Genomic DNA, 23444 nt, shown 5'->3' with positions numbered 1-23444 from the left:
CAGATCATTGAGAATAATTTTGGTACAAGTGGTGGAGGAGCCAAGGAGGAGAGGTGTGTTTCTGTTTTGTGCCACCAAACCAGGAGGGACTGGTTGATGATGGGAAGGTTGGGGAAAGCCTTGCCTGTAGTGACCCATGTTATGGTGAAACTCAGGATCCTGTGTGGGTAGCAGGGCCAGAACCCTGATTTTCCAGAGAGCCAATTCAACCTTTCCAAAGACCTACTCAGGGGAATCCCATGGGATAGGGCTCTAGAAGGAAAGGGGGCCCAGGAAAGCTGGTCAATATCAAACATCCAGACTCGAGACCAGTGTATCCCCATGATCCAAAATCAAGCAAAGGGGGGTAAGAGACATGGAAGAGCAGGGAGATTCAATCAATTCTCAAATGGAAGAAAGACACTTATGGGGTGTTGGAAAAGGGACAGGCAGGTGAGAGGTCTATAGGAACAGCTTTGGGTAATGCAGGAAGGAAGGCTGCAGTCCACTTGGAATTGAGTCCGACAAGGGATATCAGGAACAACAAGAAGGGTTTCTCCAAGTGCATCAGCAGCAAAAGGAAGATTAGGGAAAATGTGGGGCTGCTGCTGAATCCAGTGGGTGTCCTGGGCATGGAATACACAGAGAAGGTGAAATTTCCCAACACCTTCTTTGTCTCAGTCTTTGCTGCTGAGAGCAGCCCTCAGGAATCCCAGATGTTGGAAGTAAGAGATGAAGGATGGAGAAAGGAACACTTCCCCTTGCTCACAGAAAGTTGAGAGAGATCAGCCAGGCAGACTTAACACCCATAAATCCATGGTGGGATGCACCCACAGGTGCTGAGGGAGCTGGCAGAAGTTGTTTAGCCACTCTTCATCATCTTTAAAAAACCCTGGAGAATGGGAGAGGTTCCCAAAAACTGGAGAAAAGCCAGTGTTAAATCCTGTCTTCAGAAACGGCAAGGAGGATCTGGGAAACTTCCAGCCAGTCAGCCTCACCTTCATCCTTGGAAACGTGATGGAACAGCTCATTCTGAAGATCATCACAAACACCTGGAAGTAAAGGAGGTTATTGGAAGGGTCAGCATGGACTCACCCAGGGGAAATCCTGCTTGGCCAATCTGATGCCCTCTGTGATGGCATGGCAGGATGGGTTGATGAGAGGAGAGCAGTGGGTGGTGTCTGCCTTCACTTCAGCAAGGTTTGTGACACTGTGTCCTGTAACATCCCCATGGATAAGAGCAGGAAGTGTGAGTTGGATGAAAGGACAATGAGGTGGATCAAGAACTGGCTCAATGGCTGAGCTCAGAGAGTTGTGAGCAGAGCAGAATCCCTGGAGGTCTGTAGTCAGTGGCATTCCCCAGGGATCAGTAATGGGTCCAGTCTTACCTAATTTGTTTATCAACAGCCTGGGTGAAGGGATGGAATGGACCCTGAGCAGGTTTGGTGATGGCACAGAACTGGGGAGTGGCTGATCCACCTGGAGGCTGGGCTGCCCTTCAGAGGGACCTGGACAGGCTGCAGAGAGGGGTGGAGAGAAACCCAGTGAGGTTCAACAGGAGCAGGTCCTGCACCTGGGGAGGGATAACCCCAGGTACCAGCACAGGCTGAGGGTGAGTGACCTATGGAGAGCAGCTCTGCAGAGATCCATGAGTTGACCATGAGCCAGCAGTGTGCCCTGAGGCCAGGAGGGACAATGGGATCCTGGGGGGCATTGGGAAGAGTGTGGTGAGCAGATTCTTACCCTCTGCTCTGCCCTGGGGAGGCCATACCTGTGTTCAGTTCTGGTCTCCAAGAAAGACAGGAGTTACTGGAGAGACTCCAATGGAGGCCATAAAGATGAGGGGACTGGAGCATCCCTCTGATGAGGAGAAACTGCTGGACCTGGGCCTGGTTAGTCTGGAGAAGAGGAGACTGAGAGGACATCTCATCAATCCATATAAATATATCCAGGAGATGTCACAGGATGGTGTCAGACTCTTTAGTGATGCCCCGCAACAGGACAAGGAGCAATGGCCATAAGCTCAAAACACAGGAAGTTCCACCTCAAGATAAGAAAAAAATTCATTCCATGGAGGGTGGCAGAGCACTGAACAGATGCCCAGGGAGTTATGGAGCCTCTCACTCTGGAGATATCCCAAACCCACCAGGATATGTTCCTGTGTCACCTGTTCCTGGTGATCTTGAAGGGTTGAGGTTCAGAGGGCTTCCACTAGGTTCTGATTGAGAAAGGAAGGAGGTAACAGGGACCATATGAGGTTAAGGTGCTGAGGTTTGGAGCAGCAGAGGGATTAGACTGGATGATTTCCAGAGGGCCCTTCCAACCCCAGCTATTCTGTGATTTTGAGGAAAAAGACAGGAAGTGAACAAGGGGACCCATAATGGAGGTCTCAGGGGATGGCTGAGGTTTGGAGCAGCAGAGGTTTGGATGAACAATGCCAATCCAGGCACTGGGATTCAGGCATGGACAGTGACCCTGCGTGTTGGCACCAGTCCCAGTGCTGCCTCTCCATCAAGGCCGATATGTGACACGGGTGTGTCCCATGGGGCTCCAAAACTCTAATAAATACATTTCCTCCCCAATCTTCAAGCTGTTGGGTGTTCCTGGCTTTTGGGAGGTGCTTTAAATCTGACTGCCAGAGCCGTGGGCTGCTGAGAGCAGAAGCTGCCTGCACGATGCTGAGCTCAGGTCTTCCTCCCGTTCTCCTGGTGCTCTCAGTGCTGGAGCTGAGCTGGTGCCTGAGTGATGAAGAAAAGAAGATCATCGTGGATGAGCACAATAAATATCGCTCCCAGGTCTCTCCTCCTGCCCAGGCTATGATGAAGATGGTAAGTGGCTTTTATTAGAGAGGAATATTGGGGTGTTTGTGTGGTCCAAGGCTTGATCTTAATGCAAGGAGGGGTCAGGGAGTTCCTTAGGGGAGGCAGAGCAAATCTCATCTAGGGTTACAAGTAGGTGTTAAAGGAGGGATTTCCAAAACTGCCTCTGTAGAGAAGAGTTTCCTTTACCTTTGGAGTTGTCTTTGATCATTTTCTGGAAGTTCCTAAGCGTGATGTGAGTCCCCAGATGCTCTTCCATGAGAGTGGTGCAGCTCTCATCACAGGAGTGCCTGCTGGAGCCCCCTGTGATGGCAGGAAGGGCAGGTGAGACCCTGCCATGAGCAGGTGCCATGACCTGGAGACTTTGCCATGGTCATTGCCAAGAGTGGTGAAAAGAGGGAATCCTGCTATGTGGGACACCACACACTGCTCTGTATTTGCATCAACTTCAAACATGTTGGTCAAATCTGTCAGTTATTTGGGCCCATCATGCTCCTACTCCTCCCCATGCCTTGTGCAGGGCTGCCTTGGATGTGAGGGATCCCCTGTTTTGCTTGAGGAAATCAAATCAGGTCTCACATCACATGTGGCTGCAGCAGGAGCAAAACTGAGCTCTAGAGGTGGTGCTTTTTGTCTTGCTCAGGCTCTTGATTTGATTAGAACTTGGCTATGAAGTTTTATCTTGCACCACATGTGATTTTTCCTCATTGTTTGCAAATTATGGGGAGGAGGAGAACAACTGTTTATCCTGGAAAGTTGGAGCCCTTTCCTTCTTGGGTCACAGCGTGCTTAGAGGACACCTCCCTGCCTGGCCCAGAAGTTGCCCAGAATGAGTAAAGCCTTTGTGGGCTGGTAAATGGGAGTTTAACAACCAAACAAAGCCAAAAATTCAGGGAGAGGAGACCTAACAGTGACTGCAGAATCAAAGGTGACAGAGCCAGAACCCTCAGCACTGTGATGGCTTCTCCACCCTGAGTTGAGGATGGTCCATGATGGTGTTAGATGAGCTCCAGGAGATGTTGTGAGAATTGTGGTGGTGCCCTGACCTTCTCCTGTTTAACCTATAAACCAAGGTTCATTTTGTGCTTGAACTGACCATGGAGCTCCCCTCTCCTGAGGACTGTGTTGGGCAGAGGTTTGAATTTTCCTCATGAATGGGGAAACTTTGGCCAGACAGGGCAGGGGTCCTTGGTGGGTGCCTTGTTCCTGTTGGAGAGCCCAGTGTCCCTCCCTGTGTGCTGACTCCGAGCTCCTTTCAGACCTGGGACCCCGACCTGGAGGTTGATGCTCAAAAGTATGCAGAGAAGTGCATCAGGGCCCAGAATGGGGGCCCAGGCAGGTTAAACTTCTTTGGTACACCTTCAGCCCTGGATGTAAAATTGGCCATTGAAGAATGGAACAGGGAGAGGATATTCTTCAACCTGAAAACATCCGAGTGTGTCCCCGTGCATTCGTGTGACAACTACGTCCAGGTACCAGGGGTGGAGGGGCTGTTGGGGTGGAGCACTGCCCCAGCTCCTCCCAAAATCTTTGCAGAAGGACAGGGAACCAGGTGGGATTCACAATGATGGAGGCAGACCTGGGCACGGTGTCAGTCATGAGTGGCCTTTTGGAGAACTTTTTTGAGACAAGCTCTGCAGCCCTTTTTTTTTGGCTGCTCAGCAGTGCCAGCTCAGTGCCAACTTATCTTGGGTAGAAGGATGAGGTCTGAGTGTTCACAACTTGGGTGGGAGCAAGGAGGAGAAGCGATGGTGGTGGTAAGTGGATGGATGGATGGATGATGGATGGATGGATGGATGGATGGATGGATGGATGGATGGATGATGGATGGATGGATGGATGGATGGATGGATGGATGGATGGATGGTTCAAACACCAAAGCAGAGGTGGTGATGCTCTCCCTGGGTAGACTATATGGTAGGAAAGCAGTGGCACTGGAATATATGGCCTTGGGAAAGTGGTTCAGACAGGGGCAAGGGGGAAGATCCTGAATGCCAAAGCAACGTGGGAATGGGGATCTGGGGGATATGCTGGGAGATGAGGAAGATATTGGAGCAGCCTTTAAGGCCAGGGGAGAGACTGCCTTCAGCCTGTCCCCTCACCTTCAACCCTGGTCTTTGCCTTAGATGATCTGGGCAGCAACAACTCGTGTTGGCTGTGGGAGCCATTATTGTGAGAAGATCAAGGGAATGGAAGCAGAGAACATGCACCTGCTTGTCTGCAACTATTATCCCCCGTAAGTCCCGGGCCCCAGTGTCCGTCCCTTGCTCTGTTCTGAGGGGGTGAGGGATCTGCTCACCCCCCAGAGTTGTCTGCCCTGGCTTTAGCTGCCTTGGGGTCAGGCTGGTGAGTAAACAGCCCTGACAGGCCGTGGCAGGAGACCAAGACCTGTTTTCTACACTAATCCCAAGTTTTGCCTTGGCTGGGATATCCCAGCTGAATCAGCCCCCTCTCTGGGATGGTGTTTCCCCTTTCCTCATGTCTTCTTTATCTTTGCACTTTCTGCTTCCAGGAGTAATATAACAGAAAAAAAGGCCTACTGGGAAGGACCCTCGTGTAAAATGTGTCCCAGGGGCACAGTCTGTGTGAACAACCTGTGTGGTGAGTGAGCAGAGCATGGCCCTGGGGGGGATGTTGGGACTGAGACCCCGGGCTGGTCTGAGCTCTGAACCCTCCCAGAGCTGTCAGGAAGCTCCTGAACTGCAGTTCCAGGGCTGGACCATGAGACAGAACAACCACCTTAAGATAAGGAGGGGCTTGTACCCTGATAGGCAGCATTATTTGCCCCTTGCATGGCAGGAGGTTGTGAGGGCCTTGAGATGTCTCCAGGTTGGGAACCCCAGAGTGGGGCATGGCCCAGAGTGACCTGAGAGGGGTCAGCTGCTGTTTCAGCCCCTCATTAGTTTCTGCTGGTCCTGCTCAGTGCCGGGGATCCATTGAGGTGAGCCAGTCCTAACCCATGGCACTTTTCATCTCTGCATCTCCTTCACCCACCCTAACAGCCCTGCCAAAACTCACAGCCACAGCCAAAACAGAGCCCACAGCATCAGAGTCTGCCATAACCACAGCCAAGCCACCATCCAAAAACTCACTTCCAACCACAATCACAGCCAAGCTACCCCCCAGAGCCACACTGCCAAACACAGCCAAGCCCAAACCCCCAAAACTCTCACCCATCACAAGAGCCAAACCAAAACCTGCCATCACTCTCCCAACAACAACCCCAGCCAGGCCAAAACCCACAACACCAAAACCCACCACAACTCTGGGTGAGCCAAAACCTACCACAACTCTGGCTATATCTGCTGCTACATAAGCCAATATCTGCTGCTAAAACACCAGCACGTGCCACAATGGCAAAGACACAACTGAAAACTGCCACAACCACAAAGCCAAAGCACAAAGACCTGATCCTGTTGAACCAGGATCACTCTTCCCTGTGAGCCCAAGTTAGACCCATCTCCAGAGGTTGAGGCAGGCAATGGAGAGCTTCTTAGCTCCCTCACTAAAGAGGATCTTCTACTCTAACTTCATCTTGTCTTCTTTTCCTTCCATATCTGCCCTGGACACAACAAAACCGGGAACAAACTCAGACCGGACAAGTGTGAATCAGCCCAAAGGAGGAGCCCCCAGTACCTGCCTGGGCCTTTCGCTCTTCCTCCTCCTCCCCAGTGCCATCCTGGTGGGCCTTCTGCTCTGAAGGGTCTTCCTCAGCTCTCCCTGCACCCTCCCCAAGGCTTTTGTCAGCGCTGGTTGTTCCACAGCCCTGGCAGGCTCAGGAGCTCCTTGGACAATTCCCGTGCTCCCTCCTTGCGCTGCCTGCTCTGCTGCAGCCCCAGAGAGCCAAGGGCAGCTGATGCTGGGGGAGCTTTGTCCCCTTCCTGAGGAGACCTGAGGGCGGGAGGGTGTTTGCCATAATGCTGGTGACCTTGGATGCTTCTCCTTTTTCCTGGCTTCTGTTCCATTTCCAGGCTGGAAGTGTTGAGCTCTCCCACTTACCCACAAACCCATATGGCTGACCCTGGGGACAGCAGGGTGACTTGGGGACAGTGAGACATGGTGGTTGGCTTTGGTGTTTGTAGATGAGGCATGGTGGTTGGCATTGGTGTTTGTCAGGAGGAGTTTCCCACAGAAAGGCTCTTTTCCCTCCCAGTGTGTTTCTTTCAGTTTTGGTCATATTTTATCTCTTTCCTATCTTATCCAATTAGAATGGCTATTTGGGGATTTCTGTTTCCTCCTGGTTCTGGTGGAGCTCTGGCCAGTACTGCCCGGCTGTTCTCCCCTTTCCTCCTCACACTCTGCAGCCCTTGCCTCCTCCCTCCCTCCTCCTCCTCCTCTCTTGCTCCCTGGCACATATCCCATTCCTCAGTCACTCCAATGCCACAGATTTATTTTTCATGTGTCCCTGCACCTGTGTGCACACACAGAAGAGAAACCTTCAGAGCTGAGAGGGGCCACCAGCTCCTTCATGTAGCTTTTCCCTGCATGGCTTCATTGCATCATTTCAGTGTATTTGAATTTAAATACAGAACCTGCTTGATGTGTAACTTGTGTGTGTGTGGTCAGGGAGAACAAATCCTCATATGTGTTGGTACAATCTGAGCTCCAGAGGTACAATTGATGCTGTTAGAGGTTATTGGTGGCTCTGCTGCCCAGCAGCCCCAGCAGTGCAGCAGGAGCCCAGCTGGCTGCAGGATGCTCTGAGCTCCCAGCCCAGCCCAGCCCAGCCAGGAGGTGACCAGCAGATGGCACTGGGAGAGGCACACTGAGAACTGGGCACCTCAACTCGCCCCCACACCCTGCCCGCAGCTCTGAGCTTTATTTCACTGCCAGCCTCAGGTGTGGTTAAGAATCAGATTGGAAATAACCTCGTGCCCAGGTGCTGTGGATGCTTCTTATCTCCTGCTGTCCAGCTGCCTTGGGGGAGAAATCCATCCCTGCCTTGTGGACAGATGATAAAAACACAGCCCCAGAGGCTGCAACTCAGCCCTGCCAGGGGAGAGGGCTCAGAGCTGGGACAGCATCTCAGGACCTCGTCTGCTTTTGCATCTGACTGAAGGGCAGTGTGGCATTCCCTAAATGTTCCCTAGAAACACCACCAAGAGCAGAAGAACATTTCTCCTCCCAGCAAGATCAGGGCACTCGGGCAAACCCTGATTTTGTTTCAGTGCTGATCCCCCACCCTGCTGAGAGCCATGGAGGCACAATGCTGCTGCTGCTGATTATCAGGCACCAACAGAATTCCAGGATTGCAGTGTTTTATCACTGGTGTGGGGCTGTGAAAACCCTTGAGTTTTGTTTTCCTGGAGGTTTTGACTTGTGGGGACAGGCTGTTGTGCAAGGACCTATTTATAGAGATCCTTGCAGCAGAAACTCCAAGCCAGAAGGAAATCCGCTTTCCTCTTGCCCTGCTCCCCGGGACAGCAGGGCTGAGCCTGCCCACACAGGCATTTGGGGGCTTGGCTCATGGTGAATTTGGGGCTTTAGGCCAGGGCAGGGTTTGGGTGGTACACAGGGGAGTACACAGAAACATTCAAGGCAGAGTTTTGTAGCATTTCAACTCAATTTCTAGGATTGGCATAAAGGGGATTCTGGCACTGGGGTGACTGTGGCAGAGATTCTGCCAGGTTCTTACATCCTCATGGCCTGTTTTTCTGGGAGGAGGAGAAGGCATTACCCACCAGTGTGCTGTCTGAGGTGAAATGGTGGCATTTGTGGTGTTTGTGAAGTCTGGCTTCTTTATCAACCTCACTTGCTGGGTTCCCTCTCTCCCAAGGCCTATTTCCAGGCCATTGCAACCATCTGCAAAACTAAAACAGGAGGGCAGTTCTCCTGGGAGTAAGGGATCTCTTTTGGCCAAGTCTGCAGCACAGCTTCCAGAGTAGTTCCTGTCTTCAGCTGCCAGAGGGGAGTGGTGCTCACACCTTCTGCATTGCCAGGGTGGGAAACCCACTATGGCAAAACTGGGATGACCAGGGGGAGGTTTTGATACCTTGGCCAAAGAGCTCCAAGTGAGCCCTCATGAGGTCATTTTCCTCATCTTGAGCTCCAGTTTTACAGATCCTTGGAAAGGCTGCAGGAGCTGGGACCTCCCTAGAGAGCCTGATGTTCCTGGTGACTTGCTGAGGTGGAACTGGGTGGGAATGGGGCTGTTCCTGCAGCTGTCAAGGCATTGTGGTGACAGAACAATTGGATGAGTCGCAGATGGGGTGGATTCCCTCACCTCAGCTCTCCTTAGCACTCACTGAACTGGTTTGGACAATACCACACTGTTACCCTGCCCAGCTCAGGGAAATTCCCCATCAACACTTGTGTATCAGCATTTTTAAATAATAGAGTGGATTAATGGATAAATAGTGTGGAAGATGACAAACTCCTCCAGAACTCATAAATCTGTGTGAGTAGGGAGAAAAGAGAGATCCTGTTACTCCCAAAGCAGAGCAGGAGCCTGTTAGACACCGGCCAGCCCTGCTGGGGACCCTGGAGATGTGAGTCAATAGAAATCCAGCCTTGGTCACTTCTGTGCTGCACAGTGGGGCCTCTTGGAGCCAGCAGAGCTGTCAGGTGTTGGTGTGTGGCTCCTGTCCCTGTCCCCATGCAGTGGCTGCTGCTCCCCGGGTGGGGGACGGGCTGTTCCTTGAGTGAGCAGGAGGAAAGCTGCATCCCACATTCCACACACACTTACCTAATGCCGGCTGGACACCAGTGTCAGCTCCAGGGTGGGGCTTGGGCCTTGCACTGCTAATCTTGATGCTTCAGACACTGGCTCCAGAAGAATCTGTCAGAGCAGGTTGGGATTGAGAAATGGCCCTGCACCCCTTTGGCAGCCGCCCTGCACTTGCCAGAGGCATCAGATCTTACTCACGTTTCCCCACGAGCCACATGCCCTGGTGATGACTCCTCCAGGGCTGTTTGCTCTTCCCCACAAGCTCTGTGTATCCCAATTTCCTTCATCCTTGTGGCCACGTTATCTCCTGCAGGGCTCAGCCAGGGTGCTGTAGTGCCAGGGTCAATGGGGAGCTTGGCCCTGCATCCCCACATCACCTTTGGGGAGACCAGAACCTGCACTAGTGGAAGGTGTCCTGCTCATGGCAGAGGGGGTGGAATGAGGTGAACTCTCAGGTTCTTCCCAACCCAAACCATTCCATGGCTCTATGATTCTCAGCACTGCCTTGTTCCTTGTAAGCCAGGCCACAGTGAGCTGGCCAGCAGGAGCTGAAGCCTGTGTTGATGTTTTCTAGATGTTTCTCTCAGTCTCCAGAGATCAAACAGCAAATGTGTGCAGGTGTCTCCATCAAGAGACAGATTTAACTCAGCAATACACGGGAATCTCTGGTTTGACTGTCAGTTGAAGACCTGGTGAGAGCTTGGCCTCAGACCCCACTTGCAGGAATTGCTGGACAATCGAGGGCATGGCTGACCCCAGAGCTGGTGAAGGACAAAGGAACACACAGAGCTCAGAGAGCTGGGGGGCAGCAGCAGAGCTGTTGTGGTGAGAGAGGTGACCCGTGTGGCCCAAAACCGGAGGAAAGCCGACGGAGCATTGCCTGGGGACTGGAGAGGGGAGGCAGAGCCGGGGCTGTGATGAGCTTGGCTCGGCTCTCAGAGCTGCCCACCCGCTGATCCTCCGCGATCCCTGCGGAGCTGCTGGAGCCGGGCCGGGCGCTTGCACAATCGCAGATGGGAACCGGGGCTGAGCAGCCCGGGGGGCTCGGCCAGACCCGCTCCGGCTCCGGGGCTGCGGGACACGGGTGCTGAACCCCCCCGGTGTCTGCGGAGGGAGCACAGCCTATCCCTGCCGAGCCATGGTTTGGTTATTCCAGCCAGACTTCCCGCTCTCCTGTGTGGGGCAATTTCAGCTCTGTACCCTGTTCTTCCTCTCCTGCTCCCCCCTGTGCTGATGGTTCAGGGCAGAGGCATCACCCTCAGCTTGCCCCTGTTCCCATCAGGCTGGGGCTGTTCCTCAGCTGCCAAATGCTGTCCCCCCATCACAGACCTGGGCTCTGCCTCTGCCTGGGGAGTTGCTGTGCTGCAAACTGCTCTCAGCAATTGCATCCTGCTGCCTTTGTTTCTAACGCAGCTGCGTTCCAGGCACGGGGGAAGACCCGTGTGGAAACAGGGCTTTGTCAAATGCTGTGGGATTGTTGTTACAGATTAGGAGAGATGGAGCAGGAGGTGGAGGAGAGGACCCGTAACTGAGGGCTCAGGGGATGGCTGAGGTTTGGAGCAGCAGAGGTTTGGATGAGCAATGCCAATCCAGGGATTGGGATTCAGGAACAGGGTCTGTCCCAGGGAGAGGACCCTGCGTTGTCGTTGGCACTGCTGCCTCTCCATCAAGGCCGATATGTGAGATGGGTGTGTTCTGCATGGCTCCAAAACTCTAATAAATACATTTCCTCCCCAGTCTTCAAGCTGTTGGGTGTTCCTGGCTTTTGGGAGGTGCTTTAAATCTGACTGCCAGAGCCGTGGGCTGCTGAGAGCAGAAGCTGCCTGCACGATGCTGAGCTCAGGTCTTCCTCCCGTTCTCCTGGTGCTCTCAGTGCTGGAGCTGAGCTGGTGCCTGAGTGATGAAGAAAAGAAGATCATCGTGGATGAGCACAATAAATATCGCTCCCAGGTCTCTCCTCCTGCCCAGGCTATGATGAAGATGGTAAGTGGTTTTTATTAGAGAGGAATATTGGGGTGTTTGTGTGGTCCAAGGCTTGATCTTAATGCAAGCAGGGGTCAGGGAGTTCCTTAGGGGAGGCAGAGCAAATCTCATCGTGGGTTACAAGTAGGTGTTAATGGAGGGGTTTCCAAAACTGCCTCTGTAGAGAAGAGTTTCCTTTACCTTTGGAGTTGTCTTTGATCATTTTCTGGAAGTTCCTAAGCATGATGTGAGTCCCCAGATGCTCTTCCATGAGAGTGGTGCAGCTCTCACTCACAGGAGTGGCTGCTGGAGCCCCCTGTGATGGCAGGAAGGGCAGGTGAGACCCTGCCATGAGCAGGTGCCATGACCTGGAGACTTGGCCATGGTTTGCCAAGAGGTGAAAAGAGGGAATCCTGCTGTGTGGGACACCACACACTGCTCTGTATTTGCCTTTGCTGGTGAAGGTACTTTTGTCTTTTGGAGGGAATGTCAGCTTGTCAGTCAAGGTCTTTCAGTTATTTGGGCTCATCACACTCCTAATCCTCGCCATGACTTGGTGTCTTGGAGATGCAGGATCCCCTATTTTGCTTGGGGAAATCAAGTCAGAGGTCATCAGAGGGACCTGTAGTAGGACCTAAAACAAGCTTGGTGCTGGTGCTGCTTTTTGTCTTGCTCAGACTCTTGATTTGATTAGAACTTGGCTATGAAGTTTTATCTTGCACCACATGTGATTTTTGCTCACTGTTTGCAAATCCCACAGAGAAGGACAATTGTTTATCATGGAGAGTTGGAGTCCTTTCCTCTTTGGGTCGCAGTGTGCTTGGAGGACACCTCCCTGCCTGGCCCAGAAGTTACCCAGAATAAGTAAAATCTTTTTGGGTTGGCAAATGGGAGCTTAACAATTAGAAGAAGCAAAAAGTTAAACTCAGGGAGAGGAGACCTGAGCAGTGACTGCAGAATCAAAGGGGACAGAGCCAGAACCCTCAGCACTGTGATCCCATGGGACCCACCAGGCACAGCAAACTCAGAGTATCAGGGCTTTGGAGCCAAAGTCTTAGAGAAAGCCTGAGGGAAATGATCTCTCAGGGTCCTTAAGTCAATTCCAAACCTGTGGGGGCTGCTCCTGGCTGAATCTTTGATTGCAGCCCCTGTGCTTTGAGGTGCTCCCTCTGCAGCTTCTGCTCCTGCTTGAACACTCAGGACCTGCTCTTGGTCTGGGGCCAAAGGCTTTTTCCTTTTGAAGCCCAGCAAATGTTTAGCTCACAGCAGCCCTGACGATTCCTCAGCAGAGGTTTTCCATGAGAACACCGTCCTCACCTCCCTCCTGGGACCTTTGCTTGGGCTGAGTTTGCTCTGGATTCACCTGCTGCCGTGGCACCGTGCCTGGCTGAGGTCACTCCGTGCTTCCTTTGGGGACATGGGGCTGCTTGCTTTGGAAATATTTAGTTGAAGGGGGGGAATCTGTAGCCTAAAGCCCCTCTACTAATGAGGCAAATCTGCAGGTGTGAGTCTCCGTTTATGGAGCCCAGCTCTGTGCCAGAGGGAGAGGGGTGTGTGCTCCCCAAATTGGGTCTCTGTCAGCGTGGCTTGGGGCCATGGTGGGAGCTGAACCAACACTCTGTGTCCCATCCAGGTGTTTCCTCCCCCAGTGCCTTCAGGCCTGTCCTCATCCCCTAAACACCCCAGTGGTGCCATGTCCTCCTGTCTGGCACCTTTTGGATCCAGCTCTGGCTCTGTCCAGGTTCCCCCAGGACTCTGTTTGCAGGGCCAAGCTGCTCTGTCCATCAAGGATGGTCCAAACAGCTGCACTGCAGGATTCTCCATATGAGAAAAGGATTTCCCACTGTGAGAAAAGCTCTCCTCCTCCTCCTCCTCCTCCTCCTCCTGCACATCCCTGTGGCCGGGGGCTCAGCTGGTGTCGGGGCTCCTGGCTGGCGGCCACATCTCAGTTCCAGACAAACAGATGATGTTTCCAGGAGCCTGTGCTCCCAGCCTTTGTTCAGCTGCCAGGAGAGATGCGTCCCATTCCCCTCCTGTCCCCACCCTGGGTGAGGAGGGATGGCCCCAGACCCCTCTGGCGTGACCCACAGTGGGTTTCCTTCTTTCTTCCATGACTTCATGGTGTCTCCACGCTGAGTTGAGGATGGTCCATGATGGTGTTAGATGAGCTCCAGGAGAGGCTGTGAGAGTTGTGCTGGTGCCCTGACCTTCTCCTGTTTGACCCATAAGCCAAGGTTCATTTTGTGCTTGAACTGACCATGGAGCTCCCCTCTCCTGAGGGCTGTGTTGGGCAGGGGTTTGAGTTTTCCTCATGGATGGGGAAACTTTGGCCAGACAGGGCAGGGGTCCTTGGTGGGTGCCTTGTTCCTGTTGGAGAGCCCAGTGTCCCTCCCTGTGTGCTGACTCCGAGCTCCTTTCAGACCTGGGACAAGGAGCTGGAGGCCCTTGCTCAATCCTATGCAGAGAAATGCATCTGGGACCACAACAAGGAGAGAGGCCGACGGGGAGAAAACCTCTTTGCCATGGCCCCAATGCTGGAACTGGAATTCGCTGTGGAAGACTGGAACGGGGAGGAGAAATTCTACAACTTCACAACATCCACGTGTGTCCCTGGGCAGATGTGTGGCCACTACACCCAGGTACAGCTGCGGGGGTGCAGGGGTGGCTGCTCAGTGGAGCTGGGTGAAGGATTTTCTCAGAAAGATGAAGTTTGAGTGTTTCTTCACAGCCTGGGTAGGAGCAGAGATGGTGGTGTGTCACTATAGGACACCAAAGAACACAAGCACACAGTGCTGTTCTCAAGGTGAAGAAAGAAAGGGAAGTTTATTTTCTGACTCCAACATTTACAGTTTTCCAAAAGTGACAGTGGATTGGAGGGTGGCAGTGCCACCTCTCCAATGACACTGGACAAACCAACACTCCATCAACTTTCTCTTCCTCCATAAAGGAATGCAAAACAATGAGTTATTTACAGAAAGTGTGTGAGAAAGTTCGCTACAAGAATGTCAACATCAGAAGGCTTAGAAAACCTTAAAAAAGACAGTGGTGGATCCTGAATGCCAAAGCAACATGGGCATGTGGGGCACACTCTGTGGGGTGAGGAGGTCTTTGGAGCAGCCTTTAAGGCCAGGGGACATTGCTTTCACCCAATTCCCTCACCTCCACCCTGGTCTTTGCCTTAGGTGGTCTGGTCAAGCACGCATCAGATCGGGTGCGGGGCACATTTCTGTGAGAAGATTGATGGGATTGAAACAGAGAACATGCACCTGCTGGTCTGCAACTATTATCCCCCGTAAGTCCCAGCCCCTGCATGGATTGGTGCATCTCAGTGGGGTTTCTGTGCTGGAAATGCCCTCATGTCACAGCAGGGTTTGTCCTTGGTCAGAAATAGAAGTTCCAAATAATGCTGGTGTTATCTTGGGTTGGTCCCAGACTAAGGAAGGGTTGTCTGGAAATCCCAGCCCATGATTGTGGCTGCTGAGTGCTGGTTCAACTCCTGGAACACACCCAGGGAGGGACCTTCTTCCCCAAGAGCTGCTCAAGGCTGAGGTGGCAGTAGCTGAGGGTACAAACTCTCCCCTGCCCTGGGCCTGGTTCTTCCCTGCCTGCAGCAGCCATTCCCTGGGTGCCTTTTGCCCTTTTGCAGCAGCAGGAAGGGCTGGACATGGGAGGAGAGCTGGGTACCCCATTCCCAGCCCTGGGACCAGCCTTGGCACCACTGGCTTGGAGCTGCTGAGAGCACCAAGAGTGGTTGGTGGCTGCAGACCCTCCTGGGGTCTGGAGCAGAAGTGAGACAGAATTCCCTGTCCCAGTGTCCATCCCCTGCTCTGTCCTGAGGGGATCAGGGATGTGCTCACCCCCAAAGTTGTCTGCCCTGGCTTTAGCTGCCGTGGGGTCAGGCTGGTGAGTAAACACCCTGACAGGCCGTGGCAGGAGACCAAGACCTGTTTTCTACACTAATCCCAAGTTTTGCCTTGGCTGGGATATCCCAGCTGAATCAGCCCCCTCTCTGGGATGGGTGTTTCCCCTTTCCTCATGTCTCCTTTTGTTGCAGTGTGATGCAGTGGCCTGTCTCGATTGTCCCGGTTCTTTCCCGGGTGTGCCAACAACCTCTCCCTTCCCCTCCCTTGCCCCTTGCTGAGTGCTGTCCCTCAATCTTGGCATTCCAACAGAACAGAGAACCCCGTGGTTGCTGTGTCTTTGAACCCCAGGGAGAGGGGCAGGGAAGGGGTAGGGATCCCACTGTGACCGTGTTCACAGGGGCTTTCAGGTGAGGGAAGAGATGAGGATCTGACTCCATGTTTCAGAAGGCTTGATTTATTATTTTATGATATATAGTACATTAAAACTATACTAAAAAGAAAATAAGGAAAAGTTTCATCTCAGAAGGCTAGCTAAGCTAAGAATAGAAAGGAATGAATAGGTTTGTGTCTTGGACAGAGAGTCCAAGCTAACTGGGCTGTGATTGGCCATTAATTATAAACATCCAACATGGGCCAGTCACAGATGCACCTATTGCATTCCACAGCAGCAGATAACCATTGTTTACATTTTGTTCCTGAGGCCTCTCAGCTTCTCAGGAAGAAAAATCCTAAGAAAGGATTTTTAATGAAAAGATGTCTGTGACATCCCACCAACCAGGTAAGGGGGAAAAGGTCTCAGGGGACAAATGACACCTGGATGGCCCAGTGTCCCCAGGGCTGAGAGGCATCTTTTGAACTTCACCAATCACACAACGCCCTTTCTGGGATGCCAAGATTGAGGGACAGCACTCAGCAGGGGCAAGGGAGGGGAAGGGAGAGGTTGTTGGCACACCTGGGGAAAGAACCGGGATGACTGAAACAGGCACACAGCAACATTACATCACACTGCAACATTCTTTATCTTGGCATTTTCTGCTTCCAGGGGTAACATGAAAGGCAAGAAGCCCTACGTGGAAGGACCCTCATGTGAAATGTGTCCCAGGGGCACAGTCTGTGTGAACAACCTGTGTGGTGAGTGAGCAGAGCCATGCATGGCCCTGGGGGGGCTGTTGGGACTGAGACCCTGGGCTGGTCTGAGCTCTGAACCCTCCCAGAGCTGTCAGGAACTGCAGTTCCAGAGCTGGACCATGAGACAGGACAACTGCCTTAAGATAAGGAGGGGCTTGTACCCTGATAGGCAGCATTATTTGCCCCTTGCATGGCAGGAGGTTGTGAGGGCCATGAGATGTCTCCAGGATGGGAACCCCAGAGTGGGGCATGGCCCAGAGTGACCCGAGAGGGGTCAGCTGCTGTTTCAGCCCCTCGTTGGTTTCTGCTGGTCCTGCTCAGTGCAGGGGATCCATTGAGATGAGCTGAGCCAGCCCTAACCCACGGCACTTTTCATCTCTCACCAGAACTCGTTGTAGAAGAGACCACTCCGGCCTCTGTGACAACAAAGGCAAGGCCATCCACCCCAGGCACAGCCAAACCAGAGCCCACAGCCAAACCAGAGCCCACAGCCACAGCCAAACCAGAGCCCACAGCCACAGCCAAACCAGAGCCCACAGCCAAACCAGAGCCCACAGCCAAACCAGAGCCCACAGCCAAACCAGAGCCCACAGCCACAGCTAAACCAGAGCCCACAGCCAAACCTGAACCCTCAGCCACAGCCAAACCAGAGCCCACAGCCCAACCAGAACCCACAGCCAAACCTGAACCCTCAGCCACAGCCAAACCAGAGCCCACAGCCAAACCTGAACCCTCAGCCACAGCCAAACCAGAGCCCACAGCCAAACCTGAAGCCTCGGATACAGCCAAACCAGAGCCCACAGCCAAACCAGAGCCCACAGCCAAACCAGAGCCCACAGCCAAATCTGAACCCACAGCCAAACCAGAGCCCACAGCCAAACCAGAGCCCACAGCCAAACCTGAGCCCACAGCCAAACCTGAGCCCACAGCTAAACCAGAGCCCACAGCACCAGTTCACACCACAGCTGAACCAGAACCCACACCAGTGTCCACCACAGCCAAACCAGCACCTACAACACCTGTACACACCACAGCAAAACCCTCACCCTCACCAGTGTCCACTACAGCCAAATCTGAGCCCACAAAACCAGTGTCTACCACAGCCAAGCCCAAGCCCCCAGCACAGGCACCCTTCAGCACAGCCAAGCCAAAACCTGCCAGCACACTCCCAACAACAACCCCAGCCAGGCCAAAACCCACCACAGCAGCCATGGCCAAGCCAAAACCCACCGTGCCAGCAGCCACCAGCACTGCAGCCAAGCCAAAACCCACCACAACTGTGGCCAGGCCAACTCCCACCACACCAAAACCCAGCCTAACAACCACTGCCACCAAGCCAACAACCACCACAGCCACCACCAAACCAACACCCACCACAACAAACCCCACCACAACCACCAAACAAACACCCACCACCACCACAACCACCACCACCACCAAACCAACACCCACCACACCAAACCCCACCACAACCACCCCTACATCCAGGCCAAAGCCCACCACAACTATGGCCAAGCCAACACCCACCACACCAAAATACACCCCAACTGCAGCTAAGCCAAAACTTGCTGCAGCCACAGCCAAACCAACACCCACCACCCCAACATCCACCACCACTACAGCCAAGCCAGCACCTGCTGCTACAACACCAGCACCTGCCACAACAGCAAAGACACAACTGAAAACTGCCACAACCACAAAGCCAGAACCAGAAAGGCCTGATCCCACTGAGGCAGCCAAGATCACTCTTTCCTTTGAGCCCACCTTAGACCCAGATTATAAAGTATCTCCAGAGGCAGACACTGGAGAGCCTCTTAGCTCCTTCACTACAGAGGATCCAGCCTTGTTAGAAAGCATGGGCACGGCCTTCAGCCCCAGATCAGTCCCAGAAATAAAGAAAGGTGTCAAAGAGCATGGGGAGGAGAAATCAGCCTTTCCCAGCCCATCTCCATCCCTTAGCCAAGCTGCTCCAGAGATGAAGCTAGGTTCCAATAGAGCTGAGCTCATAACCCCCTCCAAGTCAGTGGTCCTCAGCCCTGAAGAGCCCACGTTCTTGCGCTTAACATCATCCTCCAAAGACAAAAAAGGGCCAAGCCCCCATTTCCAGACCTCCCTCTCAGGTAAGGCGACTGTGGAGTTTGCCCTGGCATGGACACTCAGACATTCAGGGATCCCCAAGCAGCATGGACAGGGCTTGGGAGGAGCAGTGTCACACTGGTCCTTTGGATCCTCCTCTTGTATGTGGCACCAAGCCTTTCCCTCACTCCCTGCTCTAACCCTGAGGGGCTGTTGGATGTCCCGTCCCTGCAGCATGGTCCCGTTCACAGCCTGCTCCCACTAACGCACAGCTTCCCTGGACAGAGCTCTGCTGCCTCACGGAGCACGTCATGGCACACCTGCATGAGTGGGAGCTTCTCCTCTGCCAGATCCTCCCCTCTAACCCCACATTCTCCTCTCTTATTCCAGCAGGTGCCCTGGACACAGAACTGGAGACAAACTCGGACCAGACAAGTGTGGATCAGCCCAAAGGAGGAGCCCCCAGTACCTGCCTGGGCCTTTCGCTCTTCCTCCTCCTCCCCAGTGCCATCCTGGTGGGCCTTCTGCTCTGAAGGGTCTTCCTCAGCTCTCCCTGCACCCTCCCCAAGGCTTTTGTCAGCGCTGGTTGTTCCACAGCCCTGGCAGGCTCAGGAGCTCCTTGGACAATTCCCGTGCTCCCTCCTTGCGCTGCCTGCTCTGCTGCAGCCCCAGAGAGCCAAGGGCAGCTGATGCTGGGGGAGCTTTGTCCCCTTCCTGAGGAGACCTGAGGGCGGGAGGGTGTTTGCCATAATGCTGGTGACCTTGGATGCTTCTCCTTTTTCCTGGCTTCTGTTCCATTTCCAGGCTGGAAGTGTTGAGCTCTCCCACCCATCTGCCCGTGTGGCTGGCAGGCCCTGCCACAGCCTGACCCTGGGGACAGCAGGGTGACTTGGGGACAATGAGACACGGTGGTTGGCTTTGGTGTTTGTAGATGAGACACAGTGGTTGGCTTTGGTGGTTTTTTCCAGCAGAAATGCTCTTTTCTTTCCCAATGTATCCGTCTCAATTTTGGACAAGTGTTACCTCTTTCCCTTCTTGTCCAAACAGAATTGAGGATTTCTGTTTCCTCCTGGTTCTGGTGGAGCTCTGGCCAGTACTGCCCAGCTGTTCTCCCCTCTCCTCCTTCATTCTGCAGCCCTTGCCTCCTCCCAAGATTCATTTTACGCCTGTGCCTGCACCTGTGTGCACACACAGAAGAGAAACCTTCAGAGCTGAGAGGGGCCACCAGCTCCTTCATGTAGCTTTTCCCTGCATGGCTTCATTCTTTGCATAATTTCAGTGTATTTGAATTTAGATACAGATTCCTCTTGACGTGTAACTTGTGTGTTTGTGGTCAGGGAGAACAAATCCCCACTTGTGTTGGTACAATCTGAGCTCCAGAGGTACAAGTGACACTGTTAGAGGTTATTGGTGGCTCCTGGGCCTGCTGCAGGACCACTGGCATTGTCTGGGCCACTGTGTTTTGTTTTTGTTTGTCTCTCCTCCCTTCACCTGAGGATTCCCAGTCAGGTGTGTTAAATATGTGCCAAGCTTTGCAGACAGATGGAAAGGAGATAATGGGGAGATGCAGCCCGTGCTCTGGTCATTGCAACCTTTATTTCTTACAGATGAGGTGGAGGATGACCTGAAGGCCATTATTCACCTCCTCCACTGCTGCTCTGTCCTCTGCATCTCCAGAGCATGCACTGAATAAATCCTGTTGTGAAAATCTGTTCGCTCTCTCTCTCTAGGGGATCTGGACACCTGGGAGCTGCTTACTATTAAAATGCTCTTAATTATGTGCTCACATAGAACTGCTAAAAGACAACATGACTTCTGTGGGTCCTGAAGGGGTTTTTTGGCTTTGCAAAAGCATCCATGTGCTGCCTTTTGTAAGGGTGTAACTTAATGTTTTTAAACCTTTGTAAAAGCAGCAGGAGGCCATGGGGATTGAGGATGACGTAGGGAATTTTTCTTGAGCATCCAGCTGAGTGTAAAGTAAAAATGTGTCCCCACCAGGAATTCTTGGGCAAGGGAAGCAAGAGAAAAAGAGCTCAGAGCAAAACAAGAAATAAAAACTATGACTGGAGCACATCTGGTTCCCTGTTTTAGGAAGCCTCTCACACCCTAAACACACTTTCCACTTTGCAGCACAGAAAGAAGTTAAATTCCAAGTGTGGGCCCCCAGATTCTGTTTTTGCAGTGTTATCACATCAGAACATCCATGTGGGAGCAGCATAAGGGGCAAGGACCTTGAGAGGCAGAATCAGCACTGCAGTGATGCTGGCATCTTTGCCTTCTGCGTTTCCCCATCCTCCTGCCCCTGCTTTTCCCAGCAGAGCTGTCCTGCAGCTCCTCATTCCCCTTGTCCCCAGCCCCTCTGCAGAAGCCAGGCAGAGCTCTGAGCTCTGAGCCCAGCCCAGGCTAACCCAGCCCGGCCCAGCCCAGCCCAGCCAGGAGGTGACCAGCAGATGGCACTGGGAGAGGCACCCTGAGAACTGGGCACCTCAACTCGCCCCCACACCCTGCCCGCAGCTCTGAGCTTTATTTCACTGCCAGCCTCAGGTGTGGTTAAGAATCAGATTGGAAATAACCTCGTGCCCAGGTGCTGTGGATGCTTCTTATCTCCTGCTGCCGCTGCCTTGGGGGAGAAATCCATCCCTGCCTTGTGGACAGATGATAAAAACACAGCCCCAGAGGCTGCAACTCAGCCCTGCCAGGGGAGAGGGCTCAGAGCTGGGACAGCATCTCAGGACCTCGTCTGCTTTTGTATCTGACTGAAGGGCAGTGTGCCATTCCCTAAATGTTCCCTAGAAACACCACCAAGAGCAGAAGAACATTTCTCCTCCCAGCAAGATCAGGGCACTCGGGCAAACCCTGATTTTGTTTCAGTGCTGATCCCCCACCCTGCTGAGAGCCATGGAGGCACAATGCTGCTGCTGCTGCTGATTATCAGGCACCAACAGAATTCCAGGATTGCAGTGTTTTATCACTGGTGTGGGGCTGTGAAAACCCTTGAGTTTTGTTTTCCTGGAGGTTTTGACTTGTGGGGACAGGCTGTTGTGCAAGGACCTATTTATAGAGATCCTTGCAGCAGAAACTCCAAGCCAGAAGGAAATCCGCTTTCCTCTTGCCCTGCTCCCCGGGACAGCAGGGCTGAGCCTGCCCACACAGGCATTTGGGGGCTTGGCTCATGGTGAATTTGGGGCTTTAGGCAAGGCAAGGTTTGGTGTGGTGCACAGGGGACTGCTGACAAATATTCAAGGCAGAGTTTTGCAGCATTTCCACTCCATTTCTGGGGTTGGCATAAAGGGGATTCTGGCACTGGGGTGACCCTGGCAGAGATTCTGCCAGGTTCTTACATCCTCATGGCCTGTTTTTCTGGGAGGAGGAGAAGGCATTACCCACCAGCTGTGCTGCTTGGGTTGAAATGGTGGCACTTGTGGTGTTTGTGAGGCCTGGCTTCTTTATCAGCCTCACCTGCTGGGTTCCCTCCATCCCTGGGCCTGTTCCCAGCAGGGACAGGGAGGTGTTTGCTGCTGGTTGAGGGAGAGGAGATTCCTTTGCTTCAGCTCCTGGATCTCCCATGAATGCAATGGGTCAGAAGGGTTGGGGTGAGCACCTACACCGTGCTGGGTATTTGGGGTTGTGCTGCTGGCAGTTCCATCCAGCTTCCAAGCATTCCTTCAGAGTGTTTGGGCTGAAAGTGCTCTTGTTCCTCAATGCCCTGTGAGGGTGTAGGGGCAACCCTCCTTTCTTGATCTTGCTTCCTGGCTGCTTTTTGCTGAAAGGAAGTGCCCATTCCTGCCTGCCACTGTGGTCAGGGCTGATGTGGCTGCCTCAGTGCCATGTGCTGTGGGATTCTGGCTGGTGAATCAGGTTTGTGTCCCACAGATCCATGGGTGTGAGCTCAGCCAGGCTGGTCACCCTCCTCCTGGGCAAAGCTGCCCTTTCCTTTGTGCCAGGATCCATTGGAGCAATTAAACATTACCTGGGCTGGTTTCTTGGCCCTTGAGGGGATTTATTTGGGTTGGTGAACCCTGTGTTCTCCTCTTGCTGGTATGCACATTATAAAGATGTTTATAGCAAGGACTATCCAGGGCAGAGGGAAGCCCAGCCTGCAACCCTTGATCTGACTGAGGGTGAGGAAGCAGGTCAGGCTTTGTGTAAGAGTTGTGCTGAGAATTTGTGTCAGGAAAGCACCTGCTGACAGCCACACACATGGTCTCAGCTGCTTGGCCAGCTCAGTCTGCCCCACATCCTCATCTTGTTTGTGGCTTCCCTTTCACACCCAGGATTTTGGTCAGTCAGGAACAGTGATCACCCCTCAAGAGGTCCCAGTTCACCAGCCAAGCTCACTTCAGGGCAATAAAATGACTCAGTTTTAAAAAAGTCAAACCAAGTTTATTTTCACGAGGGAATATCTCCAGTAATATTTTATTCATGGCTTCCAGCTCACACAGTTCCACTGTTTGAGATTCTCTGAGTTAATATCAATGCCATGGAGGGGGACTGAAGGGATTCCATGTGGGACATGTGGGATTAGCTCTTTTCCAGGGGACACCTCTCCAGATGAAGTGGATTTGCTGCCCTGTTCCCATCCTGGTGCTGCTATTTTGGTACCTTCCAGGCAATCTGTGGGCAGGAGCCCTGCCCCTGAGCCAGCAGCTGGAGGATAATAATGCAGCTCAGAGCACCAAGCTGTAGTTTTTTGCACAGCAAGTCGCCAGGACTGCTGAAAAGCCAGATTTATGGAGAGAGGGCTGCATTCCTTCTCTGCTCGGAGCTGCAGCATCCCCACCCAGCAGCTGCAGCTCCGCCCTGTCCCAGCAGAGGGGCCTGAAATTCTGCTTCATCCTGGGGACTCCAGCAGCCAGCTCTGGCTCTCCCTGTGCCTCTGAAATTGGAGGGCTCCAATTTCTCTGTGCTCTCTCCCTCCCATTTCATCTGAGAAGGTGTCCTCTGCTTGCC

General features: G+C 53.1%; 1 protein-coding gene across 3 annotated transcripts; it reads left to right on the top strand.

The window, feature by feature from the left end:
• Positions 1 to 2631: 2631 nt before the first annotated feature.
• On the top strand, positions 2632 to 20527 carry PI16 (peptidase inhibitor 16). 3 transcript variants are annotated; one of them, XM_064733208.1, is made up of 9 exons: positions 2632 to 2807; positions 4058 to 4270; positions 4925 to 5034; positions 5311 to 5399; positions 11203 to 11448; positions 13848 to 14066; positions 14610 to 14719; positions 16333 to 16421; positions 18888 to 20527. In XM_064733208.1, exons 5-9 carry the CDS (start codon positions 11296 to 11298, stop codon positions 19025 to 19027), a joined length of 711 nt encoding a protein of 236 aa, XP_064589278.1. In that variant the 5' UTR covers positions 2632 to 2807; positions 4058 to 4270; positions 4925 to 5034; positions 5311 to 5399; positions 11203 to 11295; the 3' UTR covers positions 19028 to 20527. The 3 variants fall into 3 exon arrangements, with proteins under 3 accessions (XP_064589278.1, XP_064589277.1, XP_064589279.1); XM_064733207.1 differs by having other exon boundaries at positions 18885 to 20527; XM_064733209.1 differs by lacking the exons at positions 11203 to 11448; positions 13848 to 14066; positions 14610 to 14719; positions 16333 to 16421; positions 18888 to 20527 and adding an exon at positions 6392 to 7346.
• Positions 20528 to 23444: the final 2917 nt, after the last annotated feature.

Source organism: Zonotrichia leucophrys, chromosome 26 (genome assembly GCF_028769735.1).
Source record: "Zonotrichia leucophrys gambelii isolate GWCS_2022_RI chromosome 26, RI_Zleu_2.0, whole genome shotgun sequence".
NCBI classification, from domain to species: domain Eukaryota; kingdom Metazoa; phylum Chordata; class Aves; order Passeriformes; family Passerellidae; genus Zonotrichia; species Zonotrichia leucophrys.
This window is presented reverse-complemented; position numbering and strand designations above follow the sequence as displayed.